General features: G+C 34.9%; 2 protein-coding genes across 9 annotated transcripts in view; both read left to right on the top strand.

Moving 5' to 3' along the window:
* The window catches only part of Pi3K68D (phosphatidylinositol-4-phosphate 3-kinase catalytic subunit Pi3K68D), a 35287-nt gene extending 21544 nt beyond the window's left edge, over positions 1-13743 (top strand). For all 8 annotated transcript variants that reach the window (XM_070135786.1, XM_027372042.2, XM_027372043.2 and 5 more), the window contains 19 exons: positions 565-769; positions 932-1139; positions 1637-1798; positions 2940-3055; positions 3403-3550; positions 3758-3946; positions 4126-4342; positions 4611-4748; positions 5146-5244; positions 6326-6478; positions 6627-6756; positions 6942-7097; positions 8168-8475; positions 9041-9184; positions 9360-9451; positions 9604-9804; positions 10111-10313; positions 10941-11188; positions 11750-13743. In XM_070135786.1, coding sequence (XP_069991887.1) covers positions 565-769; positions 932-1139; positions 1637-1798; positions 2940-3055; positions 3403-3550; positions 3758-3946; positions 4126-4342; positions 4611-4748; positions 5146-5244; positions 6326-6478; positions 6627-6756; positions 6942-7097; positions 8168-8475; positions 9041-9184; positions 9360-9451; positions 9604-9804; positions 10111-10313; positions 10941-11188; positions 11750-11959 — 3327 coding nt within the window. In that variant the 3' untranslated portion in view covers positions 11960-13743. The remainder of the gene's footprint in view (positions 1-564; positions 770-931; positions 1140-1636; positions 1799-2939; positions 3056-3402; positions 3551-3757; positions 3947-4125; positions 4343-4610; positions 4749-5145; positions 5245-6325; positions 6479-6626; positions 6757-6941; positions 7098-8167; positions 8476-9040; positions 9185-9359; positions 9452-9603; positions 9805-10110; positions 10314-10940; positions 11189-11749) is intronic.
* Positions 13744-20017: 6274 nt separating this feature from the next.
* Positions 20018-22500, top strand: part of LOC113819833 (prolyl 4-hydroxylase subunit alpha-2) — a 27632-nt gene continuing 25149 nt past the window's right edge. Inside the window, exon 1 of the mRNA XM_070135783.1 lies at positions 20018-20430. Coding sequence (XP_069991884.1) covers positions 20234-20430 — 197 coding nt within the window. The 5' untranslated portion in view covers positions 20018-20233. The remainder of the gene's footprint in view (positions 20431-22500) is intronic.

The following is a 22500-nucleotide window of genomic DNA, read 5'->3' as shown; positions in this document are numbered from 1 at the left end:
AATTCAGAAGCTTGGTATGTATATCTGAACTTGGCCACTCTTTTTGACGGTTGTGTCCATGTAATTTTAAAACTGTTTGTAAGACATGCCAAAGAAAAATGCATCATATAAGCTTTTAAGTGATTAACCAGATGACTTGTCAAAAAGACATAGAAATGATACTAGTTTCTTGAACTAGCTTGTAGAGGTAAGTTACGGCTTGGCTGATTTCAGAGCTAATACAGTATGAATATTTCTGAATCATTTTGTTATAGACATGGTAAATCTGATTGAAGGCAGTAATTACATAAGATGACTGTTACTGAATTTTGAACAATATAGATATTTCAATATAATACTGAACTTCTGAAATGCTTTTAAACTTTATGTTGATAAGATAAATAGTGTTATCTTTTTGAACTTTAAGTTTATGTTTATTTTTGCAATGTAAATGTAAGAGGTGATTAGTATGAAATTATGAATTTTCTTGTTCTTTTGATGTTATGGAAGGTAGTAGCAGTTTAAATAAATAAATATTTGAAAGTATGCTCGAGGGTAACCCTAATATTCTTTAATGACGCGCAGGGCATCTTGGACGGAGAGGAGGACATCCCTGGGCAGCGCATCCTGTCTACGGGTTCACATGACTCCACCAATCCAGAAGACCTGAAGCATTTGTTGTTGGATTCACTTAGTCGATTAGCTGGTGCTGTTAACAATTTTCTGGTCATGTACGCCAAAGCATTTAGAGTGGACTTCACTGTAGATCGCACAGTAGATGCTACAAAAGGTAAGAAAGAAAATTGGGTTTCAGTTTAGTGAAACGGAGTACAGTTTATGTGCGGTTTACAACTGTGACATCAATGGTATTTATACAGCTATTATAATATTAGACAATAATGACTTATGCATCCACTTAACTCAATCATAATGTTATCACCCTAACCTATAGAGCCTTGTGACATAAGAGAAGTGCGAGAAAAGGTGTCAGTGAAGGTCCAGGGTTTGCACCGCCTTGAGCTAGAGTGGAAGTATGATGAGTATTTTGTGGAGGTCCAGCTCTTCCATGGGTCCCGCTGCATTGGCCCGCCTGTGCACTCGCTCAACAAGAAGATCACAGATGACCCCAAGTTCTACCCTAAGGTTGTCTTCAATAAGTGGTAAGTGAAGTAGAAAGTTGTATAATTTAAAAATTCAGGCAACTTTCTTTGCCCTGATTCTTTATGAAGAAAAAGAAAAGGAAAAAGAAACTTTTTCATTGTTGCCACTTTTTTATATATTAACCTGTTCAGACTGAGTGGCATCTGTTTCTGCCATTACTCACTGAACTCATTTACCAGGTGGAAAGTATCCATACCATTTGGAGTTGACCCTGCTCTGTTTTATGCATGCAAAATAGTTAACTTGTTTGATCATTGAGGCTTTAAGTCTTTTCATTAGCCTCATATACTAAAAGATCATATACACTGCAGTTAGAATTGTAAAGAGCTGGGAAAACAAATTTCCCTTGTTTCTGATATTTCATTCATGTGGCTGACTTTGCATAGTGCTTGATAAGAAGTGGGTAAAAGTCATCATAGGGTCAAAACTAAAGTCTACACCAGTGCTAGTTTTTATGGAAAGACTGCTTGACTTGAAGTGCCTCCCCTGCCCTCAGGTTGGACTTGGGAGCCCGCATCAACACGCTGCCAAAGGAGAGCAGACTAGTCCTCACAGTATTCGGCTTGAAGATCATTGAAGCGGAGAATAAGAATGAGCAGCCACAGTACATCAGGGAGGAACTGGGATGGGCAGCTCTGCAGTGCTTCTCCTATGAAGGGTGAGCATTTTAGGTTTTATTTTAAACTACTCCACTAATTAGAGTTTAGATGTTATTAAATAAATTATATATATATATATATATATATATATATATATATATATATATATATATATATATAATTTTTTTTTTTTTTTTTTTTTTTTTTTTTTTTTAATATGTATGTATGTATGCATATATATGTTTATTATTTATCTATTTATTTGTGTTATATATATGTATATTTATGATTTGTATATGTTTTTACACAAATATTATTATCATTGTTTTGGTAATTACTATTATTGTTGTTGTTTTTATTATTATTACTGTTATTGTTGTTATTATTATTATTATTATTATTATTATTATTATTATTATTATTATTATTATTATTATTATTATTATTATTATTATTATTATTATTATTATTATTAGTTTTTTTTTTCTTTCTTTCTTTCTTTAATAGTATCATTATCATCAGTGCTATTATTGTTATTGTTGGTATTATTATTATTATTGTTATTATTATTATTAGTTTTTTTTTCTTTCTTTCTTTCTTTAATAGTATCATTATCATCAGTGCTATTATTGTTATTGTTGGTATTATTATTATCATTATTATCATTATCGTCATTGTCATTGTCATTGTCATTGTAATTGCAATCGATATTATTATTATTATCATTATTATTATTATTATTATTATTATTATTATTATTATTATTATTATTATTATTATTATTGTTATTATTATTGTCATTAGTAGTAGTGTTATTAGAATTGTTATTAATTATTGTTATTATTATTGTCATTAGTAGTGTTGTTGTTATTATTATTATTATTATTATTATTATTATTATTATTATTATTATTATTATTATTATTATTATTATTATTATTATTATTATTATTATTATTATTATTATTATTGTTATTGTTATTATTGTTATTATTATTGTTATTATTATTTTTGATATTATTATTGATATTATTATTATTATCATTATTGTTATCATTTGTCTACTATTGTTATTATTTCTTTTACTTATTTATTATTTAGGATTTGCATATTTTCTTTGTAATAAATGTAAGTGCCATTCCAAAGTAATTCGTGATTCATACCGCATTATACTTACACACACATTCTCTCTTTGAGCAGGAAGTTAACTCAGGGGTCGCACCTCCTGACCTTGTGGCCCATGGTGAGTGACAAGCGTCTCGGGCCGGCTCCTTACTCCTCTGACCACCCAAGGGTTCACGGATGCCCTGTCCTCTGTGAGTCGTTATCTGTGTTTTTGAGCCGATCAAGTTTTTCTCTTAGGTGACGGGGATCAAAGAAATGTAGCTTTGTATGAGATGCATGCAGTATTGTTTTTTTTTTTTAGGTTTTATTCTTTTTCTTTATCTTTTAGATATTGTTTCGTACTTCAAAATGATAGATTATTGAATAAATAGACTCTGATGTACTTTTAAGTTGCTAATATTTTAATGTTTGTAATATTTTATCTCTGAAATACATCCAGAATCTGATCTCATAACTTATTAATCTGGACTATATTAGAGAGCAAATGAAACCATTAATTTTAATTTTTTCATCAATTTACTGATTTTGTCTGTTACAGCTGTCGAACTGAAGGACTTTGGTGGAGAAGTTTACTTCCCTAGAATAGAAGTTCCGCCCCCAACTAAGCTTGAGTTTTCGTCCCTAGACCTTAATACTCAGCAGCAACTCTCGGATATCATTGAGAGAGACATATTTATCTTTAACAAGTATGTATTTTACACTGTTCATATGGTAGATGTATAAAAGGAATAGTTGCCTAACAATTAGCATAACTGTTGTAGTGTATGAGGACTATTTTTTTTATTATTATTTTTTTTTTATTGTGATTTAGAATTCTTAATGATATAAGTTACTGTGAATAAGTGTAAACCAATCTTTAAAGATGTAGTTACTTATATAAAAGAATCTTTCAGAGGTTCAGTGGAGGAGCGTGAAATTCTATGGGAAAAGAGGCACTACCTTCATGAGGAACCTGCTGCTCTTGCAAAGGTGCTCCTTGCAGCACACTCATGGGATGTCTCATGCCTGCCAGATCTTCACTCTCTTGTGAGGAATTGGGCATCTCCTGCACCTGCGGATGCCCTGCATCTTCTTCTGCCGTGGTGAGATAGGAAGTTTGTTTAGGGTTGAAAAGTGAATGTGAATTTAATTTCTTGTTGTAATGAGGGTAATTAGGACAAACTTGTTTTATTTCACTTAACTGAATTTATAGGTAGTCCTGACTATGTTGCATGTGATTGATTAGAAAATGATGATCATTTTGGCTTAAATGTCTTTACAGTTTTGCTGACAGCATAGTAAGGGGGTGTGCAGTAGGATGGATCAGAGGTCTGGGATCCGATGAACTCATAAGCTTCCTACCGCAATTGGTTCAGGCTGTGAAGCACGAAGCATGGGACATTTCACCAACAGCAGAATTACTGTTAGAAAGAGCACTAACGTCACCCAGACTTGCACATCATCTGTATTGGCTTCTCAACCAGTGCCTTCCTCTTCAGGTAATAATCATAATTTTATTATGATTAGGGAATTGTGGTTGAGGTTAGAAAGCGTAAATTATTATTTTTTATATATATTATAGCAGGTGTATAAAAAAATGGTTACTGTATTTCAAGACTATTCAAGCTTTTACAAAAGTAATGGCACCTGCATAATGTGTATTATACTTATTCTTATTTTATGATACAGAAATGAATATTGAAAGACAGAAATTGATTATTACAAAGAATATGTAAGGTGTTGCATATCACTAATTACTTCTCGCAGACCAATATGGGTGGTGAACGTGAATTGGTGAGTGATGCCAGATATCGTCGGAGGCTCAATCTTGTCACTCGTGCGCTGATGGCCATCTGTGGAAAGAACTTGGAAAACAGACTTCTTACACAAGAGGCCATACTCAGAGTTAGTTTTACATGGCATTTTTGTGTGAAATAGGGTGGGGAGGGAGGCAAAAAAAAAACAGAAAAACTCACTAACGCTAACTCTCCCTCTCACTCTCACTCCCTCACAGTACTCCTTCCCTCACATGACTCCCTCCCTCACATGACTCACTCACTCACTCACAAACAGAAACAGAAACACGTACATGCACACATACATACAGACATTTATATATTTGTATTTGTGTTTGTAGCTATATCTATAATTATGTCTATATTTGTATCTATATTTATATATAATAAATTGATAATGTATTTTGGTGGAAAAGAAAGATAATAAAATTTGTGAGGATCCTTAAAATAACTGAATAATATTGTAAAAAGATGGGTATATAGATGAATAAGTATCTTTTTTTCAGAGTCTTTACGCCACAGCTGTGAACATTAAGGACACAAAGGATTCGCAGAGAATGCATGTCCTCAGCAGAGACCTGGAAAATATCCACTTCAATTTGACGGTACGATTGATTGCAATTTAGGCCTTGCATGGTTGGCTATAACTTATTATCGATACGCTTAGGGAAATAATAGAATTGTCCTTGAGAACGTTGAGAACTTTTTATTTTGTTTAGAAAAAGTCATGTGATGTTTTAAGTTCCAAGTTGATGGAGATAAAATAGAAATATAGAAAACTGGAGAGCTAAAATCTTTTTTGTTGTTGTTGTCGTCAAAACTTGCTCTCATTATGTATCTTGTGATGATTTTACTCAACAAATGAAATTGATATGATTTTATACATCTGCCTGTAAAGCTGTGTTGCCAATTACATTTTTCAAAATCCACTAAGACAACCTAAAAAATCCACTAGATTATAGGTAAAGCTCTAAAAGATTCCTGTTAGATTTGACAAGAAAATTCATTAGTCTTGCGAAATTCAAATTTTCCTTGACAGATTGACATTCAGATTTGCTAGAGTTAGCAGAAAAATTGCCAAAATGGCAACACTGCTCTACAGTGTCTCTGCTTCGCAACAAATCTTGGAAATGATTGAGAAATTTTCATCATGTAACAGAAGCACTCCATATCCATAGGCCTATATGTGGTTCCTATTTTAAACAGCTTTCTTCAACATTCTCTAGCTCTTCCTTTTTCATTTACTTCTTTCCTTCTATCTGTTTTTTGTCATTTGTTCACTTGTTTCTCTGTTGCTCTTGCTATCTCTCTTCCTCTCTCTCTCTCCCTCTTTGTTGCTCTCTCTTGCTGGCTCTCTCTCTCTCTCACTCTTATAACTTCTATACATATTTTAAACGATGTAAGTGATTACACCAGATCACATGCTACTAAGCACTTTACTGTGAATAGATACTATTTTTTCAGATCATTAACCCCTATGATCTATGGTAAAAAGTTAACGCAAAATATCTTTGCAAAGGAGAGGCACAGAGTCTTGTCACCATCATGAGTGTTTGTGTATGCCTGACCCACACATTGGACACTTGGGATATTGGCAACTTCTATAACCCAATGCCAGTATATTTGGCACTGTGATTTTCGTGACATAGCTGGATCCAATGGGTTAATATGATTTTTTTAATTTAGGAAAATCCTACGTCACTGCCACTCTCCCCATCGCTGGAAGTTGCTGGAGTGGATCTCAAGAACTGTTCATACTTCAATTCCTTTACGGTTCCACTCAAGCTGGCTTTCTTGTCCTCGGAGGATAATACTGATCCCATTCATGCCATCTTTAAGGTAAAAGCTCAGTTGGTTTTATGTTAATAAGTAAATAAGGAGTCCTGCCTTTTGCCTGTGTTTATGGTATTGAAGAAGGCTTATGTTCACTGATCATGATGTTCCTGTTATGTTTATCTTTAATTCTTTTTGATGTTTGAACAAACAGGTAGGAGATGATCTTCGCCAAGACATGTTGGTTATTCAGATGATACGTCTAATGGACAAACTGTGGCTGAAGGAAGGTCTCGACCTCAAAGTTGTCACCTTCAGTGTTGTTCCTACAGGAGACAAAATTGGTAAGTTGCTGGAAGAACTTTGGTTTAATATTTCTTGATCTTTGTGAAGCTTTCTGAGAGAGTTTTTTTTGTGAATTAGAAATGTTGTATTTATTTGCAAAGAAAGATGATTACAATTTTCATTTATCATTCAGTGTAATCAGAACTGGGATCACAATTTCAAAGATAACTGAATTTGTTTCCAGGGATCATTGAGTTGGTGAAAGATGCTGAGACACTACGAAAGATCCAAACAGAGTATGGCGTGACGGGATCGTTCCAGGATAGACCCATTGCTGAATGGCTGGCTAAGCAGAACCCATCACAGCTTGAGTACCAGAGAGCTGTAGATAACTTCACTGGTACGGAGCTTCTTCTTAACCCATATACACTGGATATCATTCATTGAAGTTTAATCTTTACCAGGACAATCTAGTGGATGTCAGTAATTAAGGCAGATGCATAACTTTTATTACTCTCACTCAACATTACTTTAATTATGTCACTTCTCAACTAAGCAACATAATGAAGTAACGAATACTACACTTTATAATGATATCAAATTTATAAGATTTGGTTTGGAAGTGATAATGGAAAATATATGTTGGGTAAAAATATCATTTTTCAAGGGAAGTTGCTGCTGCTTAACTAAAACAACAAAAACAACCAAACTCTACACTTTACAAACCATAGTATTTTATTATATATTTTGTTTATAGAATTTGGGTAAGTGGTTTATGGTCCATGGTGATTATTACTTGAACAGAAATTGTTAATCCACTCAGTACTCAGCACCAGTGGTCTGAAAGGATAATACTTTATGATTATGCAAGTGTGAGTTCTTTGAAAATACAGTGAATGTGTCCCTTCTGTGTGGACAATATCCATAAAGAAACTTGGGCAATTTTTAAAATCTTTGGTACCAGCTTCAGAAAAAACTGATAATGTATATAATTTAAACTGTTTGTAGTAGAGAATAGATGAATATTTTTTGATGCAGTGATGTGGGTAGGGCATATTCACTGTGGACATGTTTTATTAATTTAGTTTACACTGATTGCTCCAGAAGTGCTTATTTATCATGGAGTCAACTGCTAGGCATGTCTGACCTCAAGTATTTGCCTTATTCCTTTAAGTTTTTAGATATTTTGTTGCTGTTGTCATTATTATTAATGCTATATAAAATGATAATAATATTTACAGTGTTGTTTATAAAATAATTAATATTGATTATAATAGTAATATAAATGATGGCTTTAAAAAAAATCAAGGAATAGGATAAGTAGATAATAATGATACATTACAAGGCATCAATTACCAGGCCTAGTATAAAGCTATCTGTGAAAAAAAATATATATATAATATAAAATAAAAATAAAACAGTAGATACTATCTGTACCTGTCAATAATGGATTATTACTCTTTTCTGCAGCTTCCTGTGCTGGCTATTGTGTCGCGACCTACATCCTGGGGATATGTGACCGCCACAATGATAACATCATGCTTAAAACTTCTGGGCACTTGTTCCACATAGACTTTGGCAAGTTCTTAGGTGACGCGCAGAAATTTGGGAGCTTCAAGAGGGACCGAACTCCTTTTGTGCTGACATCAGACATGGCCTATGTCATCAATGGTGGAGAGAAGCCCTCAGACAAGTTCCAGGGCTTTGTCGACCTCTGCTGCCGTGCCTTTAATATTATCAGGCACAATGGCCACCTCTTGCTCTATCTCTTTGCTCTTGTAAGTTGATCGGAGGAAATGCAGTATTTTTATGCTATTTGTAGATAGGTTATGTTTGTATTTTTTGTATACCTTTAGTGGCGAGAATTGGCATCTCAGTGTAAAAAATTTAAGACTTGAAAATTTGAGAGAAAAAGATGGGTTACGCCAGTTTCCAACTATACTGTGATACCCTGTCAGCCGAATCACCCAACCCAGTTTCCCCATTGATGTGAATAAGGAAAAAAATGGCTAATTGATGATATCTGTGTCACTAGGTGCTGACTGTAGTTTGGAGGTGATCACATATATATATATATATATATATATATATATATATATATATATATATATATATATATATATATATATATATATATATATATATATATATATATATATATATATCTGAAAAGGCTATCACCATATTTAAAAACAATTTTATGTATTGACAAATATTTTGCTAAATTTATATTACCCTCAAATAATTTATCTCTGGGGGATAATTTATCCCGGATTTGGAAATGCTGGATTAAACACCATTTCATAATAAGAGGAAGTAAAAGGCTTTTATTCTTATGATTAGATGGCTTCTTCCGGCATTCCGGGAGTAACATGGGATGCTGTGACGTATGTTCAGCGTGCACTCCTGCAGGACAAGACCAACGCAGAGGCTGGAGCAATGTTCTCACGCATGATCCAAGAGTCTCTGAAGTCTTGGTTCACACAGGTTAGATGAAAGATATTTAAATGTAGAACTATGTATCACTCTCATTGAGAAATAATAAAGCTAATGTAATAAATGAAAAAGAGTGAATTAATCAAATAAAGAATGATTTATATAACAGGATGGTTACGCTAGTAAGTGTCTATATTTTTTTTTTTTTCTTTCTTTCTTTTACTAGGTGAACTTCTTCATTCACAATCTAGCACAGCTGAGATTTACAGGGGACCACTCCGATGATCTTCTCCTCTCCTTCATTCCTCGGACTTATACGTGAGTTTTGTGTGTATTAAAGCTAAAGAAGGTTACTTTTTGGAAGCAAAGTGTTTATCTTTTTTTTATTTCTTAGATGTAGATTTATACTCCATACACATTATTTGACTGCTCTTGCATTTATATGTGTCTTTGTCATAAATGATTTACAGGGCAGCACAAGATGGCAAGATTCGCATGGTACGACTCTACAGTTACCAAAAACGCTACAACCCCAACAAGTACTATGTATATATCTTGCAAGTGGACAGAGAGAACCAGAGAGAGCCGACGTACCTATTCCGTTCATACAGAGAATTTTCAGAGTTCCATCAGAAGCTGTGCCTTGTCTTCCCTCTGGCTAGAATACACAGGTAAAGGGGAGCTTTGGGAAATATTGATTTAGTTATACAGGGTGTACAAAGTGCTACCAAATGGACAGAAGGTTACTGTGCAACACCCACAAATTATAATATTTGATAAATCCAGAATGATTAAGGAAAGGTGGAAAATGTATGTACCTGCCATTAATTAACATTGTATAGGGATAGATGATAAATGTTAATGACACCAGGGTACTATAATTTACAATACTGATATATTAGGGAAAGATTGCTTTAAATGAAATGAGGCAAGTAATCATTTAAACTACCAGCTATCATTTTCCTTCTTATGTTCAGCATACCAAAGGGCGTGCAGATTGGAAGGTCAGAGGTGAAGGCAGTAGCTGAGAAGAGGAAGCTGGAGATTGAGCTCTTCCTGGCAACCTTGTTTGACCTTGCGCCGGAGATTTCCCACTCAGACCTCGTCTACACTTTCTTCCACCCACTCCTCAGGGACCAAGAGGATACAGATATCCATTTAAAGAAGCTGAAGGGTAAAGGTAATGTCAAAAATTGTGAAGTAATTAGATCTGTTTTTGTCTAGGCAGAGATAGTGATATACATTCATTTATGTATTATTTTTAGTTTTTGTTTGAAATTTATTTTTGTATTTTTGTTGTCACGGTTGTTGTTTTGTTATTGAGTTAGATTGAAGAGCATACTTTTTAGTAAAACATCATAGATAATTTTCCAGCCATGAGATTATATTCAAAAAGTCAATATTTTGATTTTTTCTTTTCTTATATGAGACCAAATTCATGAGGTGCAACCTCTTGTAAATAATTTTGATTCCCATTGCTTTTCAAAAGATCACTTAAGAAACTTTAGACATGTCAGCTCCAGTTATGGATGAGTTATTGCATGAGTTGCAGTAGGAAATTTTAGCTGTCTGCCTGCCCATCTCATTTATCAATATTTATCAACCTTTTTATCTATTGTGCTGTATCTTCCTGTCTTTTGTATGTATCTACAAGTTCTGTTTACCAATGTCTATCTAACAATCAAATCTGTCTTTTGCTGTATATCTCATGGTATGGATAGATGGGTTCAGACATTTACCAATCTTAAAAAAAATAAAAAGATTAAATAAAAAGCAAAGTTAGTCATAATCGGTCTGCCTTTCTCAGATACGAGGGCAAGCATCTCATCTGCGGCACCAAACAGCGCTGTGCAAGGTCAGGTCAAGGTCAGTGTGCAGTACCTCAGAGGTCAGCTGCAGATCATGGTACACCATGCGCGCAACCTGTCCCTGACGAGCCCTGGGCAGGAGCCGTCCCCATATGTCAAACTCTATCTCCTGCCAGACCCCCACAAGAAGACCAAAAGGAAGACAAAGGTTGTCAAGAAAACATGTCATCCAACCTTCATGGAGCCTGTGAGTGTTCAGTGATGCCAAGTCACCCATCCGAGTTACAAGTAGAGTGGACGTGATTTCTCCTCTGAGCCTACACCTTTGGCTAGCCTAATCTCATAAAAGTAAAAGTCTCTTGGGTGTAAAATTGTGATACGTCTGCTAAGTCCATTTTATGATGTAACTACACCCTGTATATTCATTTAGTTTGATAATTATTCATTAATATTTTTTTTACTGGTGCCATTTTGAAAAGTTTCATCTCAGCAGATGTGTATCTAATTATAAATTTTATTGATTTAAGGTGGAAAATGCACACATTTCGCTGTGTATGTAGTTTTCTCAAGGCAGTAATACAATCACACAACCACTTCCTTAAACCCATAGCCATTGCCTGTCACAAGTCACCAATACTTCAGTGCTATTTAACAAACACCCCTGTCATCATAGTTATTGCTTACTTCCATCATTTTACTGCCTACCAGGCTATGCATTATGATAATCAATATGTAAGAGACAAGTACATATATTAAACGAGTTAATATGTATTTAGCTTTTACTTATCAAATTTCTGTACTTTTTCAGATTACATACCGCATGTCCCAAGACATCATAAAACAGAGGGTGCTAGAAATTAGTGTGTGGAGTGAGGACAAGTTCAGCGAGAATGTCTACCTCGGGAGTTGCTACCTCCGTCTCGCTGCCCTCGACCTAAAGGAGGAGCAGTGTGAGTGGCTTAGCCTGGAGCATCAGCGCAACACAGCACTTGGACACACTATCCAGCACAGAGCTTAGTTCTTAGAATAAGTATGACAAAAGGGCCCGAAAATACTGAGCATTATATTGACAGACACTTTGATGAAGAGAGCTTTACAACCCGGTGTGGTATACATTTATTGTGGTGTGTTGACGTAACTGAAGGCATTTATTAGATTGTTTATTTTTTTTGTTTTTTTTTCCCCCATTTTTTTGTGGCTGAGAGGAACTTGGAAGCAAATTGGAAACACATCACAAATGCATGAATTTATTGTAATACTTCCAGGTATGGGAAGGTCAGTGCTTTGATGATTAGATATTAATTATAATAATATAAGTATTATCTTTCTTCTTTATACTGTTTGTTAGCAAGTGTGCATTACATCTCAGAAATGACTTTTAAAGGTAAACACAAGATGAATAAATATGATGATGTTTCATGATAATGGGAATTAATCGGCGAGTGATTTTATATCTTAATATATACACAATGATTATGTGAATGGTTCAAGAAAAGGTACCACGTGGTGTCTAATATTGGTGTTTGTCTTTGATTACTTTGTAATATAACTTAACTTTACTATGTGCATAACCATGTTCATATTCACAATGAATTCACAATATTTAAACTTTTATTGCAATTCCACATCAGGCAAACATAAAAGGAATGACAAAGTTTTTAGACCTAGTAATTTATAGTGTATAAAATAAATATATATTTTTTCTGTAAAAAACAAAAAAAAAATTAACCTCATTTTGTAGATTCATTCTGTTAAAAGTAGATTTTTATATATGTCCAATAAAATCAGATGTTGCGGAGCACCTCAGGGGTCCATGACTTTGTGTATACAGTGTAAAAGGCTCCTAAGTCAATATTAATTTATCATGAACTATTATTATCATTTGTTTGACATTGTATATTTTTAGGGAACTTCATTGCAAGATCAGTCTGAGTAATCAGTGTAAAGTTTTTAAGCATACTCTTTTTTTCCAAGGATTCAGTACCACATGTGAAAAATTATAGTACTAGGTGGATGTGCATCAGTTTTTAAAGGCAAGAATATTGCTAGTCCCTCAGTTTAGTGATGCAAAAGGGTCCCTGGCACAAGATTAGGTTACAATCCCTCTACTTGATAAATAGGATCTGAGGATAGTGCGCTTATGCCTTCACATTCAGGTACTAGATAAAACAGGGTAGTTAGAGCTTATGAAACTTTAGGATTGTAGGGAATTTTACACATACACACACACACATTATGAAGTTACACATAGCTTGAATTATCAGTCAGTGTACTAGGAACTTTCAGCACAGTAGGGCAGACTTTTGCAAGTGTAATGGAAGAATGTGTGTGAGAGAGTCGGAAAGAAGGCGCATAGTAAATGAATGAATGAGTGTGATGGAACAAGAGTAAAAGAATAAGGAGTGCGAAAGAAGAGGGAAGACAGAAAATTGAGAAGGGAATGTAAACTTCCTAGTGAGTAATTTTCCTGCAATAAAATGTTTTACCTACACATAAATACTGATTGAATATTTTAGCTGTAATTGCTCACCATGATACTTGCACGACAGATATTGTATAGATAGAATCACATGTATTTTTTGTAAGAGATGAAAAAATAGGTTACCATAGTGTTAGTAACAATAGACACACTATAGGGAAACAAATTACAAATTCCTTCTAAACTGATTTCATTCTACTCACTGCTTTATATTCTATTTTTTGCAATACACTGTTAGCACATGTTAGTACGTTGCACTCTGTGAAATGTGTATAATCCAGCCCTAAAAAAAAAGAAGAAAAGAAAAGAAAAAAGGAAAGTATATATATTTTAATTAGTGCCCTGTTTATAGATAATGTAATGAACAGTTGCACTTTAAAGAACCGGTTTCATTTTAGCCTTGAGAAAAGGAAGTATGGCATTGCTTGTGATATCAAGTGCTTTTCTAATATATGTAAAATCTGTTTGAAACTGACTGCTTGCTCGGAGAGTGTAGCACACATGCACGCATGTATAAAATATATATAACTTTTGATTGTTGAGACAAATAATCATTGATTTACTATATATCTGAAATCTGCATAAGGTGTTTGATAAAAATTATGTTGGAGGTTATAATGTAAGAGGCATTATTGTTTTTATTTTTAAAATAATTTTCTTTTTATTGCTTATCCTTTTGCATTATCTTACTGAAATGAAGTGCAACTGTAAAGTCTTGTCTTTTTACTTTGGTGACATGTCACAGAGGAGACTGAGTTACCGACAGTGCATGCCAGAGACAGTGCAAGCCAGAGACAGTGCAAAGTAGGTGTCCTTAGCATGGTTTGTAATGATAGGTTTAGCCAGGAGATATGTGGGTTGTTTTGCATGTAGCTGAAATATATTTGCATTTTTTCATTCTTTCTTTCTTGGTTGGTTGTTCACCTTGTGCTATTGGAGTCCAGATTCTGGCTAGTGATAGGAATGGTGATGAAGCAGACTGGATGCTTAATCCAGAATGTAGTTTTTCTACGTGTGATTTTGATGGTCTTGAAGTACTAAAGATAAATTTGAGGATGTCATCAACCTGAGAAGGATTTAGAAACTAGATGTCTTATTGTACTTGTGTGCTTTTAAAGTAACCTTTTTATAAAAATAGTGATAAAATGTTTTGTTAAGTTTGTTTTTAATCTGTTTGTCCCAAGGTGTGTGTTCCTCTTATTGAAACCCCTTTTTTGTAAAGACAAATGTAGCTAGGATATCCTTGCACATTCCTCCTTTTATCATGGTACCATATCCTTACTGGCTTCCAGCTGTCATAAATGTTAAGCTTCCTTTTCCAGCATGATGATTTTAAACTATAAATGTATGACACATTATTGTGTATATAGAATGAGACATTTGAGACAACCTGTGGCTTCACAAGCAGGTTTTTTCCCCAGTGAAGACATTTTTTAAAAACAGAATAATAGTAAAAGTTATTGTTGATTTAAAAAAAATATTTTTGTAAATATTTGTTGTCTCTAAATGTTTAAATGATTTGATAAATATTCCACCAGATGCTTTTGTTGTGTAAGAACCTTGTAATGTGCTTCATGAATCAGTGTAATTTTATATCTGTTTGGTTGTTCACATCAATATTGTCCTCATCTATTTCCCTAGGCATCTTTATTATTCTTTGTCTCCATGTGTGTATTGCAATGTGTGCAATCTATATTAGTTTATTTCTCTATGTATGATGCATAGAGATAATGCAAGTCTGTCTCTCTCCTCTTTTTCCCTATCATTTCTGCACTTCTTCATGTCCCTCTATGCTCTCTTCTTCTCTTTTCTGTATGAGACCAAATATGTGGTATACCTTGAAGAAGCATGTTTATATTTCAGTTAGTTTTTGTATTATTGATAAAATACTTCTGTTAAGAAAAGCAGGTTTTATCAGTGCTCCCATTCTATTTATCCATTTTATCAGCAGTTTCATTATTATTACTATTTTTAATAATTGATGACAATATTATGAATGTAGAGCATTGCTTATAAATGCATTGTATCTTGGCCACAGTCATTTGAGCTAGATGTGAACAATGTCAGTTCTGCATTAATCTTGTGTAGCATATTTTGGATGCCACATTTTTTGTACCCTTTGTAGAGACTCAGTATCACTAGACATTGCAAATTCACCCCTATTTTTTCACAGTACTTTATTATCACTTCACTGTTCCATGTAATAATAATATTTTTGGACAAACTCCATTCACATAAGCTCAATTCAGGCAGCTATCACTGCCACCAGCACTGTAATGTTTTTATTATTGTAAAACCCTCCTGACCAAGAATTTATCAGTTTTGGTCAAATTTAGTTTTTCATGTAGTGCTTATACTGTCAGAGTCCCTTTGAAAGTATAATAATATTCATACTTAAAGACACACTATATCCTTTTTTTTTTAGTTAATTAAAGCTTGGATCATTTGATGTCCTTTAAGTTTTGTCTACTCAGACTCAATAATGATACTAATCTAAGCAGACTAGTCACTGAAAAAATCTTTAGACAAGAGATGTAGGCTTAGATTCTCGGTATTATCACAGTCCGAGAATGTTCTAGGTTAATGCACCCTTTGCTTTGAATTTAGCTTCTCCTAGTTGTATGCCATGTCTATTTTTTTATTTTACTTTATTTTTTTTAATTATTTAATTAGACATGGTATCAGATAACCTATTAAAGGCACTCCCAAATAACCTAATTAAGTATTGCTGCAACCAAAGGTGTTGTTTTTGTTAATGTTGTGAGGTATCAGCTAGCATGAAATGGTACAAACTTTTTTTCATTTATTTTTTTTATATTTTTACTTTTTTATTACTTCTTATTTTTTTGTGCGTTCCTTTTCTTGAATAGGCATTCCGCAGGTTATGTTATGTTCACTCCTGCATTCCCTATGTTCCTTGGCTTGATTAGTTGCATGCATTATCATGATCTTTGACGGTCAATGATAAGCCTCTTATGCTTTCATGTACAAGTGTTAAACTTTTTATGTTGGCTGCATGAGCAAAATATTGAGCAATTTTATTGATAGATTTTTTTATTATTAACATTTTTTTTTCTTGATGTAACACCTATTATACAGTTTACTTTGAACTGGAGGACCTATGAAAGGAAGACTATAGTCTACCTTTTTGTTAAGAGAAGGACCAAGTCTGGCTGGTCAGTATATTGTCCCAAGCATGCAAAAGGTAAATGCTTGTTCATAAGAATGATATATATTTCAAGATTTTATATAATATGCTTATGTAAATAAAGTTTGTATTTAAGACGAGTCTCACTTTATCCTCATTGTGTCTAGGTTATAGAATTTATTCAAGATGAAATTTGAACCCCAAGATTTCGACCTTTTAATGTGTTTCATGCTATGGAATTTAAGCCTGTGAGAGAGAGGATGCTAAAGAGGTAGCAGTGGTATGTGTGGTATAGCTAAACATTTGGTCACAGGGGCCCTAGAGATCCCTCTATTGTTTAAGTTTGATGAAAAAATGTATATGCCAAAAGTGAAAACATTTACTCGCTTTTATGAACTCAGATATTTTTTCCTACAGAGAAAATTTATGTAGTCAAGGGAGAACAAATACACAGCATAAATGCAATGATTTTATTAGCAAAAACTAATGAGTAGAATGGGCAGGGTAGTCGAGCACATGAAACACAATTATTTATGCAAAAACAAAGCGCTACCCACTACACTACTTTCGGCCCTATACAAACACACGGCTTGACAGGTCACCACCTCATCATTACCATGTGCTTGACACGTCATTGCACATAACATCGCTGTCATGGAATGATGTCATGGAGTGGCACTACAATAGTGTATGGGAAACAATCACTGCGTAGCAGCCATTACACAAGCCAGTTACCATACTATCTGGAGAGGTATTAATCAACAAAATACGTGTTTACTCCTCGTTTTCCTCATAACTTATGTACAGCAGCCACGCTGCACTTTCATGGCTGTTTTGTACCGACTAGCTTGGCTGCGGGTAATGCAGCCAAGGAGCAGGACCTGTTATCTGTACAATCCGCGATCGCCAACTCGAGTTATACGGACACCTGGCTCGCTTCCCTCAGGATGATCCTGCCCACCAGGTTTCTGCAAGAGATAACCATGGCTGGAGGAGGCCTGTGGGACGACCTAGGAGGTAGTGGCTTTGGCAGATTGATCAAACCTGTCGTGAAGAGCTCGAGATGGGCCGAGTCCCTGCCTAGCAGCTTGTCATGAGGGACACCAAAGAGTGGATGCGGCTATGCGCCCCCGTCGGCGTTATCCCCCTAATGATGAATGATGATGAGCTTCTGTGGCAAGCATTGGCCACGAACTTGTCTTTCAGTCGTTGGCATAGCTCACACTTTAAAAAAAACACAGTTCAATATCCGAATGCTTTCGTCTTCCCTCGATCACGCCTTTGGTCAGCCAATCACAAACCACCGTCTATGCAAGTCGTCATATGCCTATAACAATCACAACATGCCTTGTAAGTCATCATAGCAATAAACAACACCCTCCCTTGTACTTTTACTTTTACTTCCCAGAGACTTTTGTCCAAAAGTTAAATAATTATCATCAACCATTGTTGTTCACGGAATAGCAATTGGTAAAATAATTGTGATAAGTGCGGTAGACAGACAATATTCGCTACAACTTGGAATTAGAATGACTAGTGTTATATATTAACATCACGCTCTGTTGGTGTCGGCTGTTCACCAAGCATTACAACTAAATATTTTGATGAATGATAAAAATACTGGACTTTGTTTTCGCGAGTACCATATACACGCATACGTCTGTATCTACTGTATAGAGATACTTTTGATTTGATTTAAACTATCATATGGGACATAATCATAACGGTATTAGTGATGACAGAATTGCATTTTTTTACTGAATTACATACATGAAACTAACTTTTCCATATCAAAGTCAAGTTCCAGTCATGTATAAGATAACATGACCGAGGAATTCTTTACTGGGGCTCGTTTTCCCTTGAGCGAATACGTTAGGTTAAGTTAGTAGGCTACATATACCGTTAAGTTTTCAGAATATCGCACCTACCTTCCTTTTTCCTTAACCTCTCTCTACACGGTTTAGCCTCTGTATCAGACAAATATATATAATTGAATATATGATATATATACATATCATATATAGATAGATAGATACTGATAAAGATACATGTATAGAGACATATAAATAGACATAGATAAAGAGATATCCATACATTAATAATCGGTTTCTGCACATAGGGCCAAGTCCAAATATATCAGAGATAATAAGCAATATATCAAAATCATTACAAGAAAATGAAGAATTAATGAAAATAACTGCGATACCGGAAAAGATAACAACGGGGACGATAACAGTAATAATGATTGTAGCGATACAATGACGATGCTGATGTGCGTCCTATGCCATCTTTTTATAAAATGTTTACCGCCTGCTCGATTCCTGTCACGTAAAAGGTGTCGTGTTGAGAAAGGAAAAGGATGAAAGCAAAAGAAATGGAAAAAAATAGAAAAGAAGAGATGAAATAGAGAAAAACCGAAGAAAGAAGAGAAAGGTAGAAGGTATATATGCCATCCGGGTATGCATCGACAATACACGTTTTTTTTTATAATTCTGTAAATAACGGGTATTTCATGAACAAAAATCAACATCACTGAAGAGAAAACGTTAATTTCGTTGAATCCGATAATTGTACCAACGGTAATGAACAACAGAACAGAAATTACACTAGTCTGTTTTACCAAAGTTAACCGCAAGTTATTCAATAGGAAACAAATAATTCCGAAATGTAAAATTCCATAAATAAACGAAATAATCAAAACTTCCATTAACATCTAGAAAGCAGAAATAAACAAAAATAAACACGTCGACTAAAAAATGCGCGGGAAAATATAAATACTCTACATAGATCTTTCTGTATAAATAAACTATTGCGAATTTCTTCTCTTAGCGTGAAAATTAGAGAATCGCTCGCACGTGAACAAAACGCAAAATAAAACAAACTTAAATATACAAAATATGAAAGACAAGCTTAAATAAAAGTGTATACGTCAGCTGTTTTGGCGCAATCACAAACATGAGAAATAACAGAAAGGGTGACAAGTAAAAAATATAATAAAAATAGAAATGGTGAAAAGTAAAAAGAAAATGTGTTAAGAAAATGAGAAAGGTAGATAGAAAATGAGAAAGATCAATGAGAAAAGCAGAAAGACAAGGAGAAAGGAAAAGGATAAAAAACAAAGAAAAAAACAGAAAAAGAGAAGAGATGAAAAAGAGAAAATCAGAAAAAAAATAAAAAAATAAAAAGTGAGAATACAGAAAGAAAAGGAGAAGCTCAAAAAAAGAAAAGAAAGAAAAGAGAAGGGGAAGAGAAGACGAGGAAAAGAGAAGAAAAATGATACAAAATAGAGAATAAGATAGAAGACCGGGGAGAAGAGAGAAACAAATAACCAAATACAGAACAGACAGAGATAGAGACACTGAAGAAGCGTGTAGGGAGGGGGAGAGGGGGTTAAGGGAGGGGGTCGAGGCTGATTTTTAGGCAAGTCGCAGGTAACCCTCGCGTCCTCTGCCAGTCCAACACCAACCGCGGGAGGAGCAACATCTCACCGCCGTCGCTCCTCTCAACACGCGATAGAACACGGAAGACTTCCCCAAACACTATCTATTTTAAACATTTATATCCTCACCTTCCCTCACCCTTTCTCTCCATCCCTTCCTCCCCCTCCCCTCCACTTCCCCCTTTTTGACCTCGTCCTCGAACTCGAAAGGAAATATACCCGAAGAATGAGAGGCAGAAGCGCCGTGCTCGCCCTCGGCCTCGTCCTCGCCCTCGTGACTTCTGCCGAAGGAGGAAGCGGCCTCGGCGATGTCCACACTTCAGCAGCCACCGTCGCGAGGCTCGTCGAGGCTGAGGAGGAGGTCATCCGCACCCTCCAGGACTACATTGACAAGGAGGAGAGCAGACTGGCGGCGATTCGAGGGTGAGTCTTTGGAGGAAGAGCTAAGCGAGTCTCCATTATTATTATTATTATTATTATTATTATTATTATTATTATCATAATTATTATCATTATCATAATTATTACTATCATAATTATTACTATACTATCATAATTATTACTATACTATCATAATTATTACTATACTATCATAATTATTATCATCATTTATATATATATATATATATATATATATATATATATATATTTCAAAATCTAAAGGTGACATGAAAGGTACACTCGCCCCTCCCCCCCCCCAAAAAAAAAAAAAAAAAAACAGATCAAGACTTAGTTTCCCATTTGGTCTCGAACAGAAAGCAAAGACTCTCGGCCTGTTAAAATTGCTGATAGACATATATTTAACATAGATTTAGATTTAATTATTTGCCTGGTTGATATACGTGTCTAGACTAATAAATATACATTTGTTTATTTATTGGATGTCAAGTATATGAATATTCTTTGGGTCGTTATTCGCACAATTCGCACAAACCGGCAGTCTTTGTGGTTTAGGTTCGGAAGGTTTCGAAGCTTCGATCACGACGCGGCTTCTATTCGTGACTATAGGCCTAGGAGGATGTCGGACTTGGAGGACGAGTAGACCTACATGTGCGTGTATGTGCACACACGAGCATCGACTCGAAGCTTGAGGTTGGGGTCGAAGTTTGTTTGTTTGTGTGTGTATTTTGGCGTTTATTATTTGTTTCGGATATCAATACATACTTTCAATAATATATATATATATATAATGTATGTGTGTGTGTGTGTGTTTGTGTGTGTGTATGTGTGTGTGTGTGTGTGTGTGTGTGTGTGTGTGTGTGTGTGTGTGTGTGTGTGTGTGTGTGTGTATGTATGTGTATGTGTGTGTGTATGTGTGTGTGTATGTGTGTGTGTATGTGTGTATATATGTATGTGTATGTATGTGTGTGTGGGGGGGGGGAGAGAAAGAGAGAGAGAGAAAGACAGGCAGAGACAGCCAGCCAGACAGACCATAAAATACAAGAACGACGAAACCAATTCACTGATCGCTTCGTCAAAGGGTTCAGAATGCACTCTGAAATCACACTTCGGCAGAACCATCATCATCATCAGCCATAATTTCGACATCTCTAATACCAGTCTTGTATGAAGCAAGGATCACTGTTGCCAATCTCTTCCTCTTCCTTTTATAAGTATCGTGTTATTATCCCCAACGATTATTATGTGACTTACTGTTATTATGAAATGTGTCAAAGAATAAAACATTACCACTAACTCTCCCCCCCCCCCTTCAGATAGATAGATGAATAAATGAAACAGATAAATGAACCGTATTTATTGCGACAGTTGTAGAAAAGGTATGAATGAGAGGGAGAGGGAGAGGGAGAGAGAGGGAGAAAGAAGTAAAAATATAGATAAGTAAAAATATAGATTAAACCAGGAATGGTATAGATAGGAGTAAAAATATGAATAGAATAAGAAAATATAGGTAATATTGATAAAAGTGAAAATATAGATAATATAAATAAAAATATAGATAAAGTTAGGGGAAAAAATAAAATAAAATGAGAAAATATATAAATAAAACAAGTAAACACATAGATAAAATAAGTAAAAATATAGATAAAATAAGAAAATATATATCAAACAGGTAAATAAATTAGACAAAAAATATACATTCTTAACACCTGACCACCGCCTATAGCGCCTTTCTTATCAGTTAACGGATGCGAAGGAATGACAAAGCAATGACTAAAAAAAAAAAAAAAAATGACCCACCCCTCCCCTCCCCCCTCCTCTCCTCCATCTTGTCACCTCTCTCCCCTCTCCTTTTTCCCTTCATGCCTTTCCCTCTCCCTGTTCTTCCCTCCCTTCAATTCTTTCCCTCTCCCTGTTCTTCCCTCCCTTCAATTCTTTCCCTCTCTCTATCTCCACCATCATCTCATTCCCTCCCATCACCCTCTCCCTCCTTCCCTCCCCCCCCTCTCCTCCAACCATCCCATCACCCCTCTCCCCCTCTTTCCCTCCACTCCCCTCCCCCCTCCAACCATCCCATCACCCTTCTCCCTCTTT

The sequence above is a fragment of the Penaeus vannamei genome, chromosome 21 (assembly GCF_042767895.1).
Source record: "Penaeus vannamei isolate JL-2024 chromosome 21, ASM4276789v1, whole genome shotgun sequence".
Taxonomy (NCBI): Eukaryota; Metazoa; Arthropoda; class Malacostraca; order Decapoda; family Penaeidae; genus Penaeus; species Penaeus vannamei.
This window is presented reverse-complemented; position numbering and strand designations above follow the sequence as displayed.